The sequence below is a fragment of the Lytechinus variegatus genome, chromosome 7, assembly GCF_018143015.1.
Source record: "Lytechinus variegatus isolate NC3 chromosome 7, Lvar_3.0, whole genome shotgun sequence".
Taxonomy (NCBI): domain Eukaryota; kingdom Metazoa; phylum Echinodermata; class Echinoidea; order Temnopleuroida; family Toxopneustidae; genus Lytechinus; species Lytechinus variegatus.
The window spans coordinates 23865801-23882693 of NC_054746.1; the positions used below are offsets into that span (position 1 = coordinate 23865801).

The following is a 16893-nucleotide window of genomic DNA, read 5'->3' on the forward strand; positions in this document are numbered from 1 at the left end:
TCTAATAACTTTCTTAATTTTTACTGGATTTTTTCTCAAACCTTCAACAAAATATTTAAATGAGTTTTTCTGCTATTTTTACAATAAACTTTTCATCAGGGTGAACTTCCCCTTTAAATCTGTTCCTATATAAAAACATCTATCCGCTAGCTATAGAGAAATTAATTATCACATGTGGTACCCACATGTTTTTTAACGAATGCAAACTACATGTAACACCAAACAAGAAACTCCTGTCAGGTTGCCCTTTAAATAAATCGATAAAATACATGTAACTTGGTGGCCAAGTGGTTATAGTACACATGCACATCTACATGTACGTGCAGGTCAGTCGAATCACTTTATATATATAGCAACACTGGTTAATAAGTGTAATACTTAAAGTATAAAATTAATAATTTTTAAAGTGATTACAAGTGAACATATACATGTATGTTAATACCAATAGGCTCATGGCAGATAAATCAGTATTTTCCATGCTTGGTGCACTATGCAGTATGCACAGTACATTGTACACTGCAAAATCAATCAATCAATGTGAAGCTGTGCTACTAACTAACTTGATTACGCAATGGAAGGCTATGCTGTTTTGCATTGTTAGTCATTTGTATAGATCTTACAGTACATGTACATGTACAGTGTATCTTCAATGTTCCATAATATGCTAATGCTATTATATGTGAAAGCATTTTGTTTGAATCATGGAAGCATACATAATACAGTATGTGTTGTTGCAAAATAATCACAAACACCATACAGATCTATAGATTCGTTATTCAGAATGTATACATTCTTCTGATATAACTATGTAAATCAACAGGAAGAAATGAGATGAGAGAAAAGAAAATTAAGTTCTAAGGATTATGCATGGATTTAAATGTATAAATCATAGTATGGCAATGTAAAACATGGTTAATGATTAAACCTAGGTTCAACTCTATTTTAAACCTCACTTCTATGGAGTGCTTGGCTTCTTCATGTTTCTTCCCCATTCATGGCAATAATAATGCATCAATTGATTTATCAAAATTAATAATATTTTCTTAATTTTCCAATCTTCCTTCATGTGCTTCATGACTCAATCAATTTTTCAACTTTTTTTTCAGCCGAAAAAGAATAATTTTATTGAATGAGTTGACTGGCACTCCCTAAAAGTGTGGTCTAAGTTAAACACAGATGCCCATCATGATTTTCGATTAAATATTACTTACATAAGCAATGAATTGACTAGAAGGCACATAATCTTGACAAAGAATTTCATGAGATGCAGGAAACATACCTGTAAAGTTTGCCTGGTCCTTGAAGTTAATCCTAAAATCCAGCTTCGCCTGTTTCTCTCTGGCTGCAATGTAAGCTGAGGGTTCCTTGGGAGTCATTGGTTTCCTTGGAGTTCTTGGTGACCTGAGCAGTCTTTCACTGGCAGACAATGGACTGGATAACCCCTCAACAAGGACCTCAGTAGATCGCCTACGAGTCTTGCGGGTCTCTGTATTTTTATCATAAGGGGAGGTACTAAACCTGAAGAGTGTCTGAGGTCTCTTGAGAGATATCTCAGGAGAGGGGAAACCATATGTTGGATCCTTCCACCAGCTCTTCTCTCCACGTTCACTAGGTGTCATTGCTGGACGTCCCTTCTCAGGTGATGGGTAGGAGTTCTCGTGGGAAAAGTTGAAGGATTTGAGAGCTTTGTTGGACGCTGAAAGGTCTGGAAGAGAAGGGAAAGACACAGGGAAGCTAGATGGAGCCTCTTTGATTTCCTGTGGCGGATCCTTCTCGCCAAAAGAAAGAAAGTGCGTGAATCTTTCCATGGCACCGGGACTCCCATTTCTTGAATTCTTCATGTGCTCTGGATCCTTACAATTTTCTGGGTCTTCCTGAAACCTTGGGATGCGAACTGGATTGGGTGGAGATGGAAATTCAGCTCCATCCATCTGTCTTGTGTGCCCATTTTTCTTGATGAAACTCAAATCACCTTCTTCTGAATTGTGTACAACAGAAGTTTCTGTTCCAGTATGCCATCTTTCAGAAGAATTTAACAAGTCGCTTCTGTAATTATTGTCCACACTTTGTTTTAACAAGTTGCTGTCAGTTTCTGGAGTAAAGAGTTCTTGATCTGGAGTTTCTCTTTGTTCACCAAGTTGTGAATGACAATCATAGAATTCTATATCACTAGGAGTGTTATCCTGCACGCCTATTACAGAGAGTTTCTCTTTCAGAAATAAGGATGTAGGAGGCTCCAATCGATCTCCTCTCAGAAGATCACACGTAGGGCCATTCTGTTTATAATTACCTAGAGATGATGGATCAACATCAATAATTGTTCTAGCATCTTCTTTATAAGCAGGGTTGTATTTGATATGATAGTGTCCATCCATAGGGGTTGAGTGTCTGCTCTTACCTGCTACCAAAGAATTATTCCCATTATCTTTGCCACTCTTCGCATGACCACCTTGCATAGTTAATACTGTTGTTGTTAACTCTGCTGGACTTGATATAAGTGAATCTGACTTCCAAAATGTTACAGGTAAATTAACTTCTTCCGCTTGCTGAGCATGGCCAGAATGGCCTTTAGAACCACTATTCTCATTTTGATGCAATGCAGTATCCCAATTAATACCATGTGATGTGTGTGATGGGATACCACTTCTATTCCTGCCTTGCAGCATATCACTAACAGTATTTGGACTGGATGATCGTCTCCTTGATAATGCACCATTCGCCAAAACCTCCGCACAAAGTGTTTCAGATTTTCTTCTCGTCTCTAATGCATTATTGTCTTTTCCTGGATTTGAGATCTCATAGACGCACACTGTCTCCTCAATAGTCTCAGTGCGTACTGCTTGCATTCTGTTCATCCTTCCATTTCCTGTCCTTACTCCATCAGACATGGGCGAGGTAGGTGAGGTTAGAGCTCCAGGATCCTTTCCTGTATTTCCTCCACCATATTCCGTGACACCATTGCCTCTACTTTCACTGGCTTTACGGGACCCAGTGCTGTCATTTATGACACATCTAGGATCTTTCTCCATTTCTGTTTCGATAATTACTCAGTAAGATATTTGGAGATTTGATGCCGGAAGACGTTGCTGGCTGATAAACAGTGAATAAGCTTTCCTCTCCTTGCATAGTTCAACATAATCCTCAATGACATTCCTGTTGTAAATAGAGCAAGTTCAGCTGAGGAAATGAAAGCAGCTCTCTATGATTATTATTTCTCGTCTTTGTGAGCAGCCAAGCAAACCAACAACTGCGGCTGTGGTATTCCAACTGATTGATTTCATATCAATGATTACCATTCTAATCACCCATGGCAATTTGCATTATACAAAACTATTCACATGACTCCAATCACCTTTTATCCATAAATCTTATTCAATGCAATTTCCATTTCTATCATGAACATAACAATGCCAGGGTGCAAGCAACAGGGCTACAGACCATCAAGCCAGAGAGAGGCCCAAAAGTCTCATTGTAAATAACAAGCAATATTTCTCAGTTCATTCACACATATTTTTCTTGGTCCTAACTAGACATTGTGAAGATGAATTTGTCTTGATGTTCTACATTGGGCAGTGAGTCCAAGAGTTCCATCCAGGGATTCCATTCATTTGATGTTCATTGATGTATCTCCACATGTCATTATCTTCGTAAACAATGATTCACACTGCTTCTGTGGGAGGGGGGGGGGGGGCGAAAGAAGAATGAAAAAAATGTTTTATACATGTTTATAGCAGTACCAATAATCAGAAATTATACATTACCAAAGTAATTGTTTAGGTACTTATTTCAAAATCATTCTGGTTGTAAAAAATACATCTTAATTTTTGCAAAAGTCAGACTTCAGTCTCTCTCTGGGTCCTGTATAACACAAAGCTTATACCTCGGTCACATTTGCTCTACGGCAGCAGTACGACAAGTCAAAAACAGCCGGTTTAACTTTTTTTGCACCAGTTACATATTGGTGAGTTTGAAAAAAAAATTAACAAAGCGGCTGTTATCAACTCACTGTACGGCCACCATAGAGCAAAAATGTGACTGAGGTATGAGGGACTGATTTTGCACTGTTTTCATTGCAATTGATTGTAAAAAAAAAAAGTGTCATGATAAATTGTAAAGCTTTGTGTTACGGGCCCTGGAGGGTGATTAAAAAAAAAGAGTTAAATGTGTCATGCTAATCGGTGATGTGATATGTAACATGCAATTCTATTGATTAACATGCAATAGCGTACATCCTCTTCACATGATTTTGACCAATTTGGTGATATCATACAGTACCTTTTATACAGCACACAACCAAGTCATACTTACCTCTTTGTGACCCCCCCCCCCCCCCTATTCTACATCAATGGATACACAAAAGTATATAAGAATGAGACACTTTTTTGCTCACCCAACCTTGTAAAACATAATTAACAAGCTTGTCTAGTTTGATGAACAAAGGCTTTACAAATGGACCAAGACTGCTTTATACTGTAACTCTCAAAATCACCTTTCAGTTATAAGCACATTCCTTCTTTTGTTCAGCTTTAGGATTCACTATTGAAGCACAACCCAGTCTGGGTAAATACGGAGACCGCGGACAGTAAATAGCATGTTTGTGCTGTTTATTAGGTAAAATTGACCGATTGTCAGGTACAACTTTATCACCAGCAGAAAGTTTTTACATTTGTACAATGACGTAATTGTCGTTGAAATTGCTCTCTTATTCAGTACATGTATATTAATTGTAGGCCTACTATCGTTATCTAAGGCTTGATATTTCAAATAAAACGGTAAACAAGATGTTTTGTAATTACAAGCAAAGTGGACATTTTGTAAAAATTTATATTGGCTCTATTTCAAATCTGTAACAAATTTCCTGATCAAAACTCCTATGGGATTTCATAAAGGGGAACATAATCAGACAAAAAAAAATTCTATACATGGGACAACATATATATATTTTTTTCTTTACTTAATTTCATAACAGAAAACTATTGCTTGTTTTGTAAAATTTTCTTTTGGATAATCTGAAAGTCATCATTTTAAAGTTTTCAAATATAAGTTTATTTTACCTTGCCTTTGTGTTCATATTTCAGATGTCACTCCGTAACCGGGTATGGGTTTATGTTTTAAGTTGTAATTAATGAAAATTTACACCAAATTTTTTATGTAATGCAGCATATCAAAGCTATCTAGAACAACATAGAATCCACTCAATAACTCAACATTGTGATAGCCATTTAAAGGTCACAGAGTTTGAGCAATATGTTTCTCCTCAAATATGCATGTCCATTTTAAGTCACTCCGTAACCATATTTATGAATATTCTTATCTCATTAATTCAGTGAATCAAAATGTTATTATTTTGAAAAGTGGGTTTCAGCAACTGCTGTCAGGTACCATTTCTTTGCAAATAAACTTAAATATGGGTGATATTTTTGTTTGAATGCTAAAAACTCGTTTCTGAATGTCACTCCGTAACCATGAAACTGCGTATGATTAAGGTCATGAGATCAAATCTTTAAAAAAAAATTAAAAAAAATAGAACTATCACTGAAGGTGATTAATATCCCCGCACTATGCCATTACCATGCAAAAAATATGTCTTGCCCATCTTTAAATTTCATGAGAATTGGTAGAAAACTAATTTTCTGATTTTGTCATTCCCTACTCTGTTTAATTTTTTTAACTGGTTCCATGACGTTTCCTCCTGCAACTATTGCTCCTAATAAGAAAATCCACACAAAGCCAAAATGTAAAATTTAATCTCGAACCCAATCCTTCTAACATCATTCTGACCCCTAAATTCCATACCTACGTGTAAATTTCTAGAGAAGCAACTATGCAAGCAGGAATAACACTCCCAGGTACAAAGGGGAGGGGAGGGGTACAAGAACATACAACATATTTTCCAAATACTTATTGTCAACAGCCATTGTCTCATTTCAACAATAACTTTCATATCATATGTTGAATAAACATATATACGAATGCTGCATACTTAGACAAAAAAATGCAATCATTTAAATATAAAACTACATGTACATGTGTATTACAATTTTTTGTACATGAATCAGAATAATAACTTAAGTTTTGTACACTTGACTTTATTCCCAGTTATACAGTTGTACTGATGCAAAGAATGTGTTGCTATGACATTATTTTGTATTGCTTTCTTTGGAAATGAATTAGTCTTTGGATCTTGCACTTTCATTGAAGGAAATTGTTGGATTCTTGATTGTGCAGTCAAAATTTCAGCATAACTCATTGCCAGATCTGAATTCATACATCTTACACATCTAACTTCCAGTCTTTTAAAGTATGATTTGGAGTGGCAAGATAGAAAATTGCTGAATGTTTTAAAACCACATTTTACATGTATGACAAAAATTCAAAATGGCCAAGTAATACCAGTATAGGGCAAATTTTTAATGGCCTATTATTAAGGAAAGAATATTGCGACCCATATTAGGAAGGCAGCCTGCAGGAGGCCATGGCCTCGAGTGACTTTTGGCTAAACTGAAAAATTATTCATCGCTAGCAAAAAGCAATGTATAACGTCCTCTGTCACTCTGTGGCATTTGTTTCTGATCCAAAACACCCAAAAAGTAGTGCCCCTCCCAGACAAGCCTATATCAAATGTACACAGGATGGTCTCATACCCTGGTCATATTTGCTCTATGGCGGCTGTACGGCAAGTCGAAAACAGCTGTTTTAACATTTTTTTGTACCAGATACATATAGTTGGTTTGAATACAATGATTAAAACGGCTGTTTTAGACTCGCCGTAGAACAAATGTGACCGAGGTATAACTCTGATACCCTTTTCATAAACCCAATTACTATGAATTAGGCAGCTAATAGCAGCATAATTTGGTCGTAAAATTGGAGGAGGACAAGAGTTATCCGCATTACTCTGATGCTGCTATTATCCGCATAATAGCGGCATCGGGATAAGATTTTGAGTTTATGAACGCATTTCCAAATAATGCGGATAATTGCCATGGTGCGGTCACAAGGTCACCCTTTTCCAACACAACCGCATCGGAGGGGGCGTGTCCAGTTGTCATGGCGATTATCCGCCTTTTTCAGGACGGGCCCTCATAAAAATAATGCGGCTTATTTTCGGAGTTTATGAACGCAATTTTTATTGAATTATCCGCATTACTCTTAGGCGGCTAATTGGAGGATAGGTTTATGAAAAGGGTATTAGACAACCTCTAAACAAGTGCCTCTGGTCTTTCTACTGAGACAACATATCTCGAGATATGCTATGTAGGCCTACAGTACATGTAGATTTCAAGATAGGTTCATGTACATATACACTGTAGGCCTACTCACTGTATCTCAAATTTGATTAGACAAATTGCTAGTAAAAGAGAATATTATTAATATCATTTTTGTCATCACCACCACCATCATCATCATCATCATCGATATTATGAATATTATTATTTTCACTTGTACTATATTTTACTTTAGATTGTTTTTAGACAAAAGTCTGTGTTTGCTATGGAAGCTTAAAAGTGCTGTGCCATCGTCTTGTTGAGATGTTGAGAAATGTTATATTGCCAAGTCAACATATAAATTGTTGTATGTCAACATGGCAAGGTACGGTATATGAAAAGTCGTATGTCAACACGGTGAGATACACTACCGCGCCATATAAAAAGTAGATGGCGGGATTTAATGTTACATCCACAGCATGCAAGCACTTCATCCCTTTGAAAACAAATCCAGGCAAAAGCATGGCTGGCTATAGATCAATATCCACATGCAGGTTGCTGTGGGTATATCTCACCACTTACTTTTTATATGTCAACATGGCAAGATAATGTATCTCACCATGTTTACCAACAACATTTCATAAGCAGACTTGACACCATAACTTTTTTTAGGAGTCAATATGGCCAGACAATGTATCTTGCAATGTTGGCAAACAACTTTTCAATAGTCAACTTGGCGAAATAACGTACCTCGCCTGATAACTTGCTTCACACAAATATATTTTGGAATGTCATTTTGTTTTCTTTAACCCAGTTGAAACATTGGGTGAAAGGCCAGCCTCTGGCCTAAACTTTGATTAGAAAATGCATGAGTTTTACTTGAGTTTAATAGCAAGAACACCTCCAAAAGGCAGTCTCAGACTGGCCCCAAGGCCTGCCTTTTGTGGAGGTAAACACAAGTGGACCTAAATGCCGGACAAATCCACTGCAAGAGCATGCAGCTGATCACATTAAATCAGCATCAAGTGATCTAGACATATTGGCCCTTAGTCTCAAAAGAGGTTTCAATTGTACCATGGTACAAAACCATGGAGTATGCAGATTTCATTAACAGGCTTCATTTTAAGCGCACTTTGCCGATAGCGCGCATTTAATTGAATTTGACTTTGTGTACGCCATGAAATAAGTGGAATCTGCATAGTCCATGGTTTTGTACCATGGCACAATTGAAACCTCTTTTGAGATTACGGGCCTTTATTCTCAAGATCAAGCTGCCTTGACAATGTAAAGTTGTAAACACAAGAAAATATGGATCAGAGTCAGGGTACAGAAATTCGGGTCGAGCTGAAGGCAGGGCCTGCAGTGTAGCCAGGGTGGGTGACCAGACATCCAAGCCTCCCAGATTTCAGTAGGCATTCCTGTATTTAAGCAATTTGTCTCACATCTCATACAACACTGCCCAGGATGCTGCTTTGTCCCGTTTTCATGATTTTGAACACATTTATGTGAGAATATCAAAGTGATACATTTGTTATCACATGCATAGTAGGAACAAGGGGGTTCAAGAACCATGAGTCTTGCCTAATATTGCGATCGATAAAATATGCAGTATATGCACCCTATATGATCTTCTGACCTAATCCTCATGAACACATACTGTGTGGTATTACCCAATGGTTATTTGCACCAACTGTAAACACAATTGATGCAAAAATAAAGAAATGAGAGCAATTTGAACAAAAAAATTGACCTTTGACCCCTAGACGACCTTTGACCCACCACCTTCATAAACACACATGTGGTATTACCCCAAGATCATATGTTCTTAGTGTAAACATACTTGATGCAGAAATAAAGAAATGAGAACAGATTGAACAAAAACTTCAACATTATCATTTGACCTTTGACCCCATCACCCTTGTGGACACATGTGTGGTATTACCCAAGGATCCTATGTACCAAGTGCCAAAATAATTGATGCAGAAATAAGGAAATGAAAGCAAGTTGAACAAAAACATACCAACAAACTAACAACAGGAAAATTGATATGTCATTCAGGTGGGACAAAAAGGTAAAAGGGTGAAATATGAGAGTTTTCCAATCATGTCAAAATCAATCATAAAATTTGATTTTTGTATTAAAAAGGTCAAAAAGTTTGCTTGCCAGCACACAGCTTTTAAGAAATTTTGCCACATACATACATCCCATAATGAATTAAAATAGTGACAGGTGCATTTTGAGGTACAGGCTGTATTTAATAAAATAAAGATAGGCTTTAAAGGGCATCTGATTTAATAAGGAAATTGATGGAAATTTTGGTTTTATCCAATTATATTTTTAGAGCGGTTTCTCTCCTTAGATCTACCTCATATTGTAAAATAAGCTTCCTATGAATTCGGAAAACTGTAATAAATAGAAATCTCTTTAATCTTCAGATTTATTGAAATATATTATTTCATGAGAAGTCATCATTCCTTGATAAAATGTTCAGGGTTCGATATAAACTGATATTAGCGGATTCGATATCACACGATGTCACCGACTTAGATGACAAAATTGCTATTGTGCAGGTGCTATTGTGAAATGGAAAGCACAGATTTGTCATCAATCTTCCTATCTTGGAAGAAGAATGGTCATTGGACATTTTTACGCATTGCTTATCTCGCTATGAAACAGGCACCGGGGTAGTGGACGAATGAGCAAGGATTCACAAACTAAGAAAAAACGAAATCAATTGGCATTATCATATTTTTTTGACAATTTAAGTCAAAATATCAAACCCTGGACATGGGCTTGGCCTTGCTTGTCTTGCTCTGTCACAAACACAGACAGAGGGCACTCATTCAATGAACAAGGTTATGATATAACCTTGTTCTCAGTTACATTTCCATGTGTGGCAAAATAAGGTTGAGTAAATGTTTGGCTTATTTTCTCTTTTTCTTTTGGACAAATGCTTGATTTTTTTTTACACTGTCAGTTTCCATTACAGCTATTCATTATATAACTTGGCTCTTAAGTAAATTTGATTCTTTAAACTATTTTTTCCTTTATTAAAAATAGTGCTTGAAAAATGACAATTTTCTTGCCATATTACATGTACTTTCCACCAATAGAGGGCGTACACGAAAATATGCCCCAAATTCAAATTTTTGAGCGCTCTGGTCAATACAAAAATTATTCTAAGTTACTAATGAAAACTGAATTGCAACTCTATAGAAATAAATAATTTTGGCCACAAAAATGACATTTCAATGATTTTTTAAAGTGTGTGCTCTATACAGCATTAGCATACCATAGTCCTACCTGTAGATTCCCCACAGGCAGATTGGTAGCAATGAACCAGTGACAGAGGGGGTCACACTCTAGCCTAGTGGACTCTGTGATTATGTCAAATAGGCTGTACAGCATCTTGGACTACTTTATATTTTATTATTCATCGCATGCGATCGCATCGATCGGCGCGACCGATCGCATGCGATGTTTTTAAATCGGCCGTGAGTAATAATACGTGAGGAAAAAGATATTGGCCCAAAATCACCAATTTTGAGGATAACTGGAGTATGGACACGGTGTGAAATAAGGGTGAAGAGTAAGAAATAAAGATATTTTTTTCTAAATTTTTACAATAAACCACCATTTGATCCCACCTTTGTTACTCTGTATATCCAAACTGGTTCACCGTCCCGAAGTTCGGGTAGGTGAAGCGTAGGGTAGTGGTAGTAATGTGCAGTGGAGCTAGACCAAAAGCTTCGGTCTCTGTTATGTTGGTTGTTCTGCTGAACTCCGTTGGCTCCACTCACCAAATACAGAGACCGAAGTTCTAGCACGATCTGTACATACAGGGGGACTCAATGCCAAATGGCCATATGTTTATGTATTAAGTTCGGATAAAACAGAGAAGTTGCGCGACAGCTGAGGTAAGTCACTATTTTGGTTCCTTTTAACTTTATTTTTCCCTGGTTTTTGGCAATTATGCCAAGAGGGAATTATTTGCATTTCGGTCGCGTTAATTTTAGAAAGTTTGATTAAAAGACAAAAATCGAAGAGCCCTGATGGGGGGATTTTGCATTGTAAGTCCCCTAATGGTGGCTGCACGATAGCGAGCCGTCTGTGTACGAGGAGAAATAAAAAAATTAAAAATGTTAAAAACTCCTCGAAACAGACGGCCGACAGCTGCCAGCTGTCTGGAGACCTTAGTACTACAGTAGAGTGAGCCTGCATGAACTTCGCCCGAGGCACTCATTCAATGAACAAGGTTATGATATAACCTTGTTCTCAGTTATATCTCCATGTGTGGCAAAATTAGGGTGGCAATGTTTGGCTTATTTTCTCTTTTTGTTTGGGGCAAATGCCTGATTTTTTTACACTGACAGTTTCCATTACACCTATTATTCATATAACTTGGCTCTTATTTAAATTTGACACTTTAAATAATTTTTTTCTTAATTAAAGATAAAGATCAAAAAATGAAAAATTTCTTGCCATATTACTTTCCACCAATAGAGGGCGTACACAAAAATATGCCCAAAATTCAAGTTTTTGAGCACTCTGGAGAATACAATTCCCAAGTTACTAATGTAAAGTAAATTGCAACTGTATGGAAATTAGTAATTTTGCTCACAAAAGTGATATTTTAATGATTTTTTAAAGTTCATGCTCTGTACAACATTGGCATACCATAGTCCTACCTGAAGATTCCCCACAGGCAGGGTGGTAGCAGTGAACAGGTGGCCCGAGGTAAGCTACAACATGGTCATGTCATTGAGGTAAGCAATGCCAGCGCCCCTAAAAATTAATCCAGGATGGACATGATGGAAAGGCCGGTAAACCCCCAGCCCCAGGACTACCATGCATCTTTCAATCCTGAAGATTCTTGGCTCTTGGTCTTGCACTTGCAGAACATTTTTATCAGTCTAAACTTCAGCTATGCAGCTCAGACACACAGTGACGGTCGCGACCTCGCAGGGCCAGGGCCAGGGCGCGGGCAGGGGCAACTACGCCGAGCTTGATGATGACACTATCGCCCGGTGATGCAGCCCATGGCCATGGCCAGGGCAAGGCCATGGCCTGGGCTCTCGCATCTCGATTACATTTACAATTTTGGTATTCACAGCCAGGCAAATGAAATTTTATCGAAAAATTACGGACACAAATTGTATCTTAAAGTTAAACCATTTCGAGGATTATCATTTATTAAGCCATAGCCATTTCAATTACCTTTAAACGGATGGTCCTCCTGCCTCTGAGCCAGAAATTGTTCTTCTTTTCAGCTTTCCTTGAATTGCAAGCGGTACCGGTTCGGTACCTCGAGCGCTACGGTGCGGCCGGATCAAATTGAATACCGGGTGGAATACCCGGCCGGTATGCATGACATCGAATTTCAAAACGTTCGGTAAATAAACGGTAGGCAAAGTTTAAAGGGCGAGTGAACCAATTGGAGTGAATTGTGTGTGGTCTCTCATTGACTGTGTGTTTTAAATACATAGTCTTAACATATACGTTTTCAGATCTCTACTAATACAACAGAGAATAAACTGACCTAGCTGTCATTGTATTGGTAAAGAGAAACTAAAATGTTTTGAGAGGAAAGGTAATTGTTTTGCTATTTGCTAACATAATTATTGCGGTATAAATGTATTGAGTAGTTAATTAGCATGTTACATTCACGGTTGGTCTATATTACTAGACTACACTAGCATTATGGGCGTTGTGGCGTGCGCCTGTAATCCAAGACATGTGGAGAAGTTACAAATTGATGCAGAGGTCCGAGGTTCGAGCCCTGGTCACGTCTTTCGAATGGTGACGTTAAAGGTCGGTCCAGACGTAAATAATCATATCTGATTGATACACGTCTGACAAAACTCAAATACACACGGAACAGTGGCGTAACAGGCGGGGGGAGGCAAGCTTCCCCCCCCCCTTAGCGGATTTCATCGGGAAAATAAAAAACGGGAAAAAGAAAAAAAGGGAGGGAGAAAGAAAGGGAAAGGGAGAGGAAAGGGGAAAATGAAAGGGAAAAATGAAAAGAAAACGAAGATTTTTTTTCCATGGAAAAGGAAAAAAAAGCGGGAAAATGTACAAAAGAAGAACATTAATTTGACAAAGAACAAATCATTCCAAAATAGGCTTATGTAATGCAATAGCATGATGGGAAATAAATTAAAAGATGACAAAAAGGCAAACAATAGCGGGAAACGAAGGTAGAATGGAATTAGTCAAAAACTTAATTAGAGAACAAAAAACAAATCAATGTAATGACAAATAGAAAGAGTAGAACCAACATGCAGTGGATGTAGGATGTAAATTTTCCCACATTGCGATATTTTGCCCCCTCAAACATATTTGATTCATTACGCAACTGGGTCGAATAAGTGTGGTAGTTCTGTATATACCAGCGATTTAATTAAAATAGCGGCGATCTGCGAGGTTTAAATGGCTTTGACATCAAGAAGTTCCGGGGGCTTCGCCCCGGACCCCAACCGCACAGCACTGCCATATGTGTATGAGTATGGAAAGGTTGGGCCATTGGCCCCCAAAAGTTCTACAAAAAAAGTGGAAAGAAAAGCAAAGGAAAAGTGTAGGATATAATTTTATTTACTGAATATAATTTCAAAAATATCTCAAAGTTAGATTCTTATGAATATGTGATTTTTTCTCGCTCGCTTCGCTCGCTCGGGACTTATATTAAGCAGCTTTTTAGCACATGTTTCTTATTGCGCCCCTCGTTTTTTTTACTCTTCGTGGCTACTGCCGCAAAGAATCCTGTTCACGGTGTCGTACAGACCACAAAAAGGAATGGAAAGAGAGAAGAGTGAAATATATTATTGGATATCATGTCAAAATCTATCACAAAATTTGATTTTTTTATTAAAAAGGTCAAAATATTTGCTCGCTCGCAACTTTTTTTAAAAGATGAATTCTGCCCGATACGCAATATCTGACCCTCTCAAAATAGTCTCCTCATTATACAATTACGCCTGTTCATACCATGATATGACCGGGAAATTTTTGGCTCTTGCCCCCCTCTAACCCCCCCCCCCCCCGGTCACCGACCCCTGTTACGCCGCTGGTTTCGAACTCTGTTTCACCTAATAGGGGCGAAGGCTTACATTCTAATCATGGAACTATAGTAGCTCCATAATATTATCTTTCTATAATACGGTCACGAGCTCTCACCTGTCATTATATAGTTTTTTTTTTAACTAGGCCCCCGGTATAGGCCTCATTTAGGGATTTAGAGTTCGGATCAACACCTAGCTACCTCTTTTATAGTTTTCTTTCTTATCTGGTCATTTCTCTTTCTGGCTTATTCTTCTCTTATGATTTATGTTTAAATCTTGAAAATTTCATTGGGACGACCCCCCTTGCCACCTAAAGCCCTCACTTACTTTATGGGACACAACCACGCAAATATAGAATACTGAACCTTTTACATTTTGATTTGAATTCATTTTTGCTCGGTGTGGTTGAAGATCTAGCTCACTCAGCTCAGCTTAGCCCCACCAGGCAAACCAGTGCGTGCAATAATGTAGACATATTCAATTATCACGATTCTGTGTTACAGTCATTGGAATTGAACACGAGCTAAATCTCATGGTTATAGTTTCAGTGGTAAATTGGAGGCTATCACCTTGTTTAGCTTTAGATCTATAGCAAGTGAAACAAGACAAGTTAATTAAAAACAGCAGAAGCAGATTCAGGTCGATGGGGTGGGGGTGACGGAGGTGCATGCAATATTAAGAATTTGTAAATATGAAAAATAGCTGGTGCACGTCATGTTCTGTTCACCTGAGAAGGACCCGTTGTGTGTGAGTAAGCTAGTGCCTCATATTTTTTTTCTTGTAAGTGCCCTTTATCGAATTATTGCCCTTTTTTACCCAAGAAAAGTGCCCCTCACGAATGTGATCTGTGCCCCTTTCATACCTGAGAAGGACTCGTTTTATGCCGTTAACATGTGCCCCTTTGCCTTCTTAATATAGGTGCCCTTTCTCGTATGAATGCCCCTTTTTACCCAAGAAACGAGCCCTTCACGAACATGTTCTGCAATCCTTGACCCAAGAAGGACCCGTTTTATGTGTTAACGAGTGCCCCTTTAAAACAAGAAAAAAAATATTCTGATAGATTCTACGTGCCTTTTTAAAGTTTCATGAGTCATGCGAGGGGGTTATAAATAAGCAGTGGCGCAAATATGGGGGTTCTTGCCCCCACCAAAAAAATCACAACCAAGGAAGAAAAAAAAAACAGAGAAAGGAACGAGAGAAGGGTGAAATATGATATTTTCTTCTGAATGTTATGTCAAAATCTATCACAGAATTTGATTTTTTTATCAAATTGTCACATTTTTTTGTTCACTCGAAGCTTCTTATAAATTAAATGATACGACATATCTTGCCCACTCATATTTTTTTGCCTCATTATACCACTGTAGATAAGTCATTTTTTATTTGTTTTAAGACAGTGCCCTTTTTGAAAGGAAATGTGCCTTTTTCCCCTGTGCCCCCGCCCCTCCCCTACTTTCAATTTTGCCCCGCGGTCCCTGGTCCAATGTCACTAAAGGTTATTACACTACACCATTTTCCGTTTATTGGAGCCAATATTGATGGTGATTTGTACACGTCTCCGTTTTTTAATTGCAATAAAGGACCTTACACTGAAAGTTTTGGAAATTTTTACGAGCAGTGCACGAGAATGATATGTCGTTTGTCGTTGATGGCGATATTTGCATGCATCAAGGAGTTAATTTTGTAAATGAATTATTTCATATTCCTTGCTCAAGAAAAGTGAGACGACAGACTATCTATCTATATCAATCTATCTTTCTATTAATCTTTATATATCGTGTACTTGTATCATTCATCTTAATGTTTGTCTGTCATTCTACCGATTTATCTATATATCTATTAATTTATCTGTCTATCTATCTGTTTGTCTGTTTTTTGATCTATTATCTGTCTTTCTATCTTTCAATCAATCTATCTATCTAATATATATTTATCTTTTATCTTTTGTCTATCTGCCTATCTATCTCCATGATTATTTGTCTTTCGTTGTATCTATCTGTCTATAAATCTATGTGTTTATCACATATAACATCATTACCATCATCATTATAGTGATCATCATCATCACGATTATTATCATCGTAAAAAAATATATTACCATATTATTATCATCACCTTTATCATGTTCAAAATCTATTCTCATCATTACTATGTTAATCATAAAGGAGTTAATTTGTTAATAAATCATTTTCATATTCGTTGCTTAAGAAAACTGAGACGACAGACTACATGTCTAGCAATCTATTTTCTAATAAACTTTATATCTGTCTATCTATCTTTATGTTTGTCTATCTTTCCATCTATTTATCTATTTTATTATCTATCTAATATATATTTCTGTTTAAATATGTCTTTCTATCTGTCTATCATTCCATCTATCTATATATCTATCTGTCTGTCTGTCTATCTATCTATCTATCTATCCCATATCTATATGGCTATGAACCTATGTGTTTATCAAACATAATATCATCAACATGATCATCATCTTCATCAGACATCATCGTCATCATCATTGTCCTCATCATAATCAAACTGAGACGACAAACCACCTAGTTCGTCCGCATCTAGTTATCGTTATTTTTTGAGTTTGTATTATCATTATTATTTGATTCATCATTATA

At 37.2% G+C, this 16893-nt stretch overlaps 1 protein-coding gene across 2 annotated transcripts in view; it reads right to left on the minus strand.

Annotated features, from left to right (window-relative positions):
* LOC121418805 overlaps positions 1 to 12514 on the minus strand; it is a 56327-nt gene extending 43813 nt beyond the window's left edge. The window contains exons 1-2 of one of the 2 annotated variants that reach the window (XM_041612950.1): positions 12426 to 12514; positions 1280 to 3670 (exon numbers count right to left, since the gene is read on the minus strand). In XM_041612950.1, coding sequence (XP_041468884.1) covers positions 1280 to 3029 — 1750 coding nt within the window. In that variant the 5' untranslated portion in view covers positions 3030 to 3670; positions 12426 to 12514. The remainder of the gene's footprint in view (positions 1 to 1279; positions 3671 to 12425) is intronic. The other variant, XM_041612951.1, reaches the window with a different exon arrangement.
* Between the last annotated feature and the right edge of the window lie 4379 nt (positions 12515 to 16893).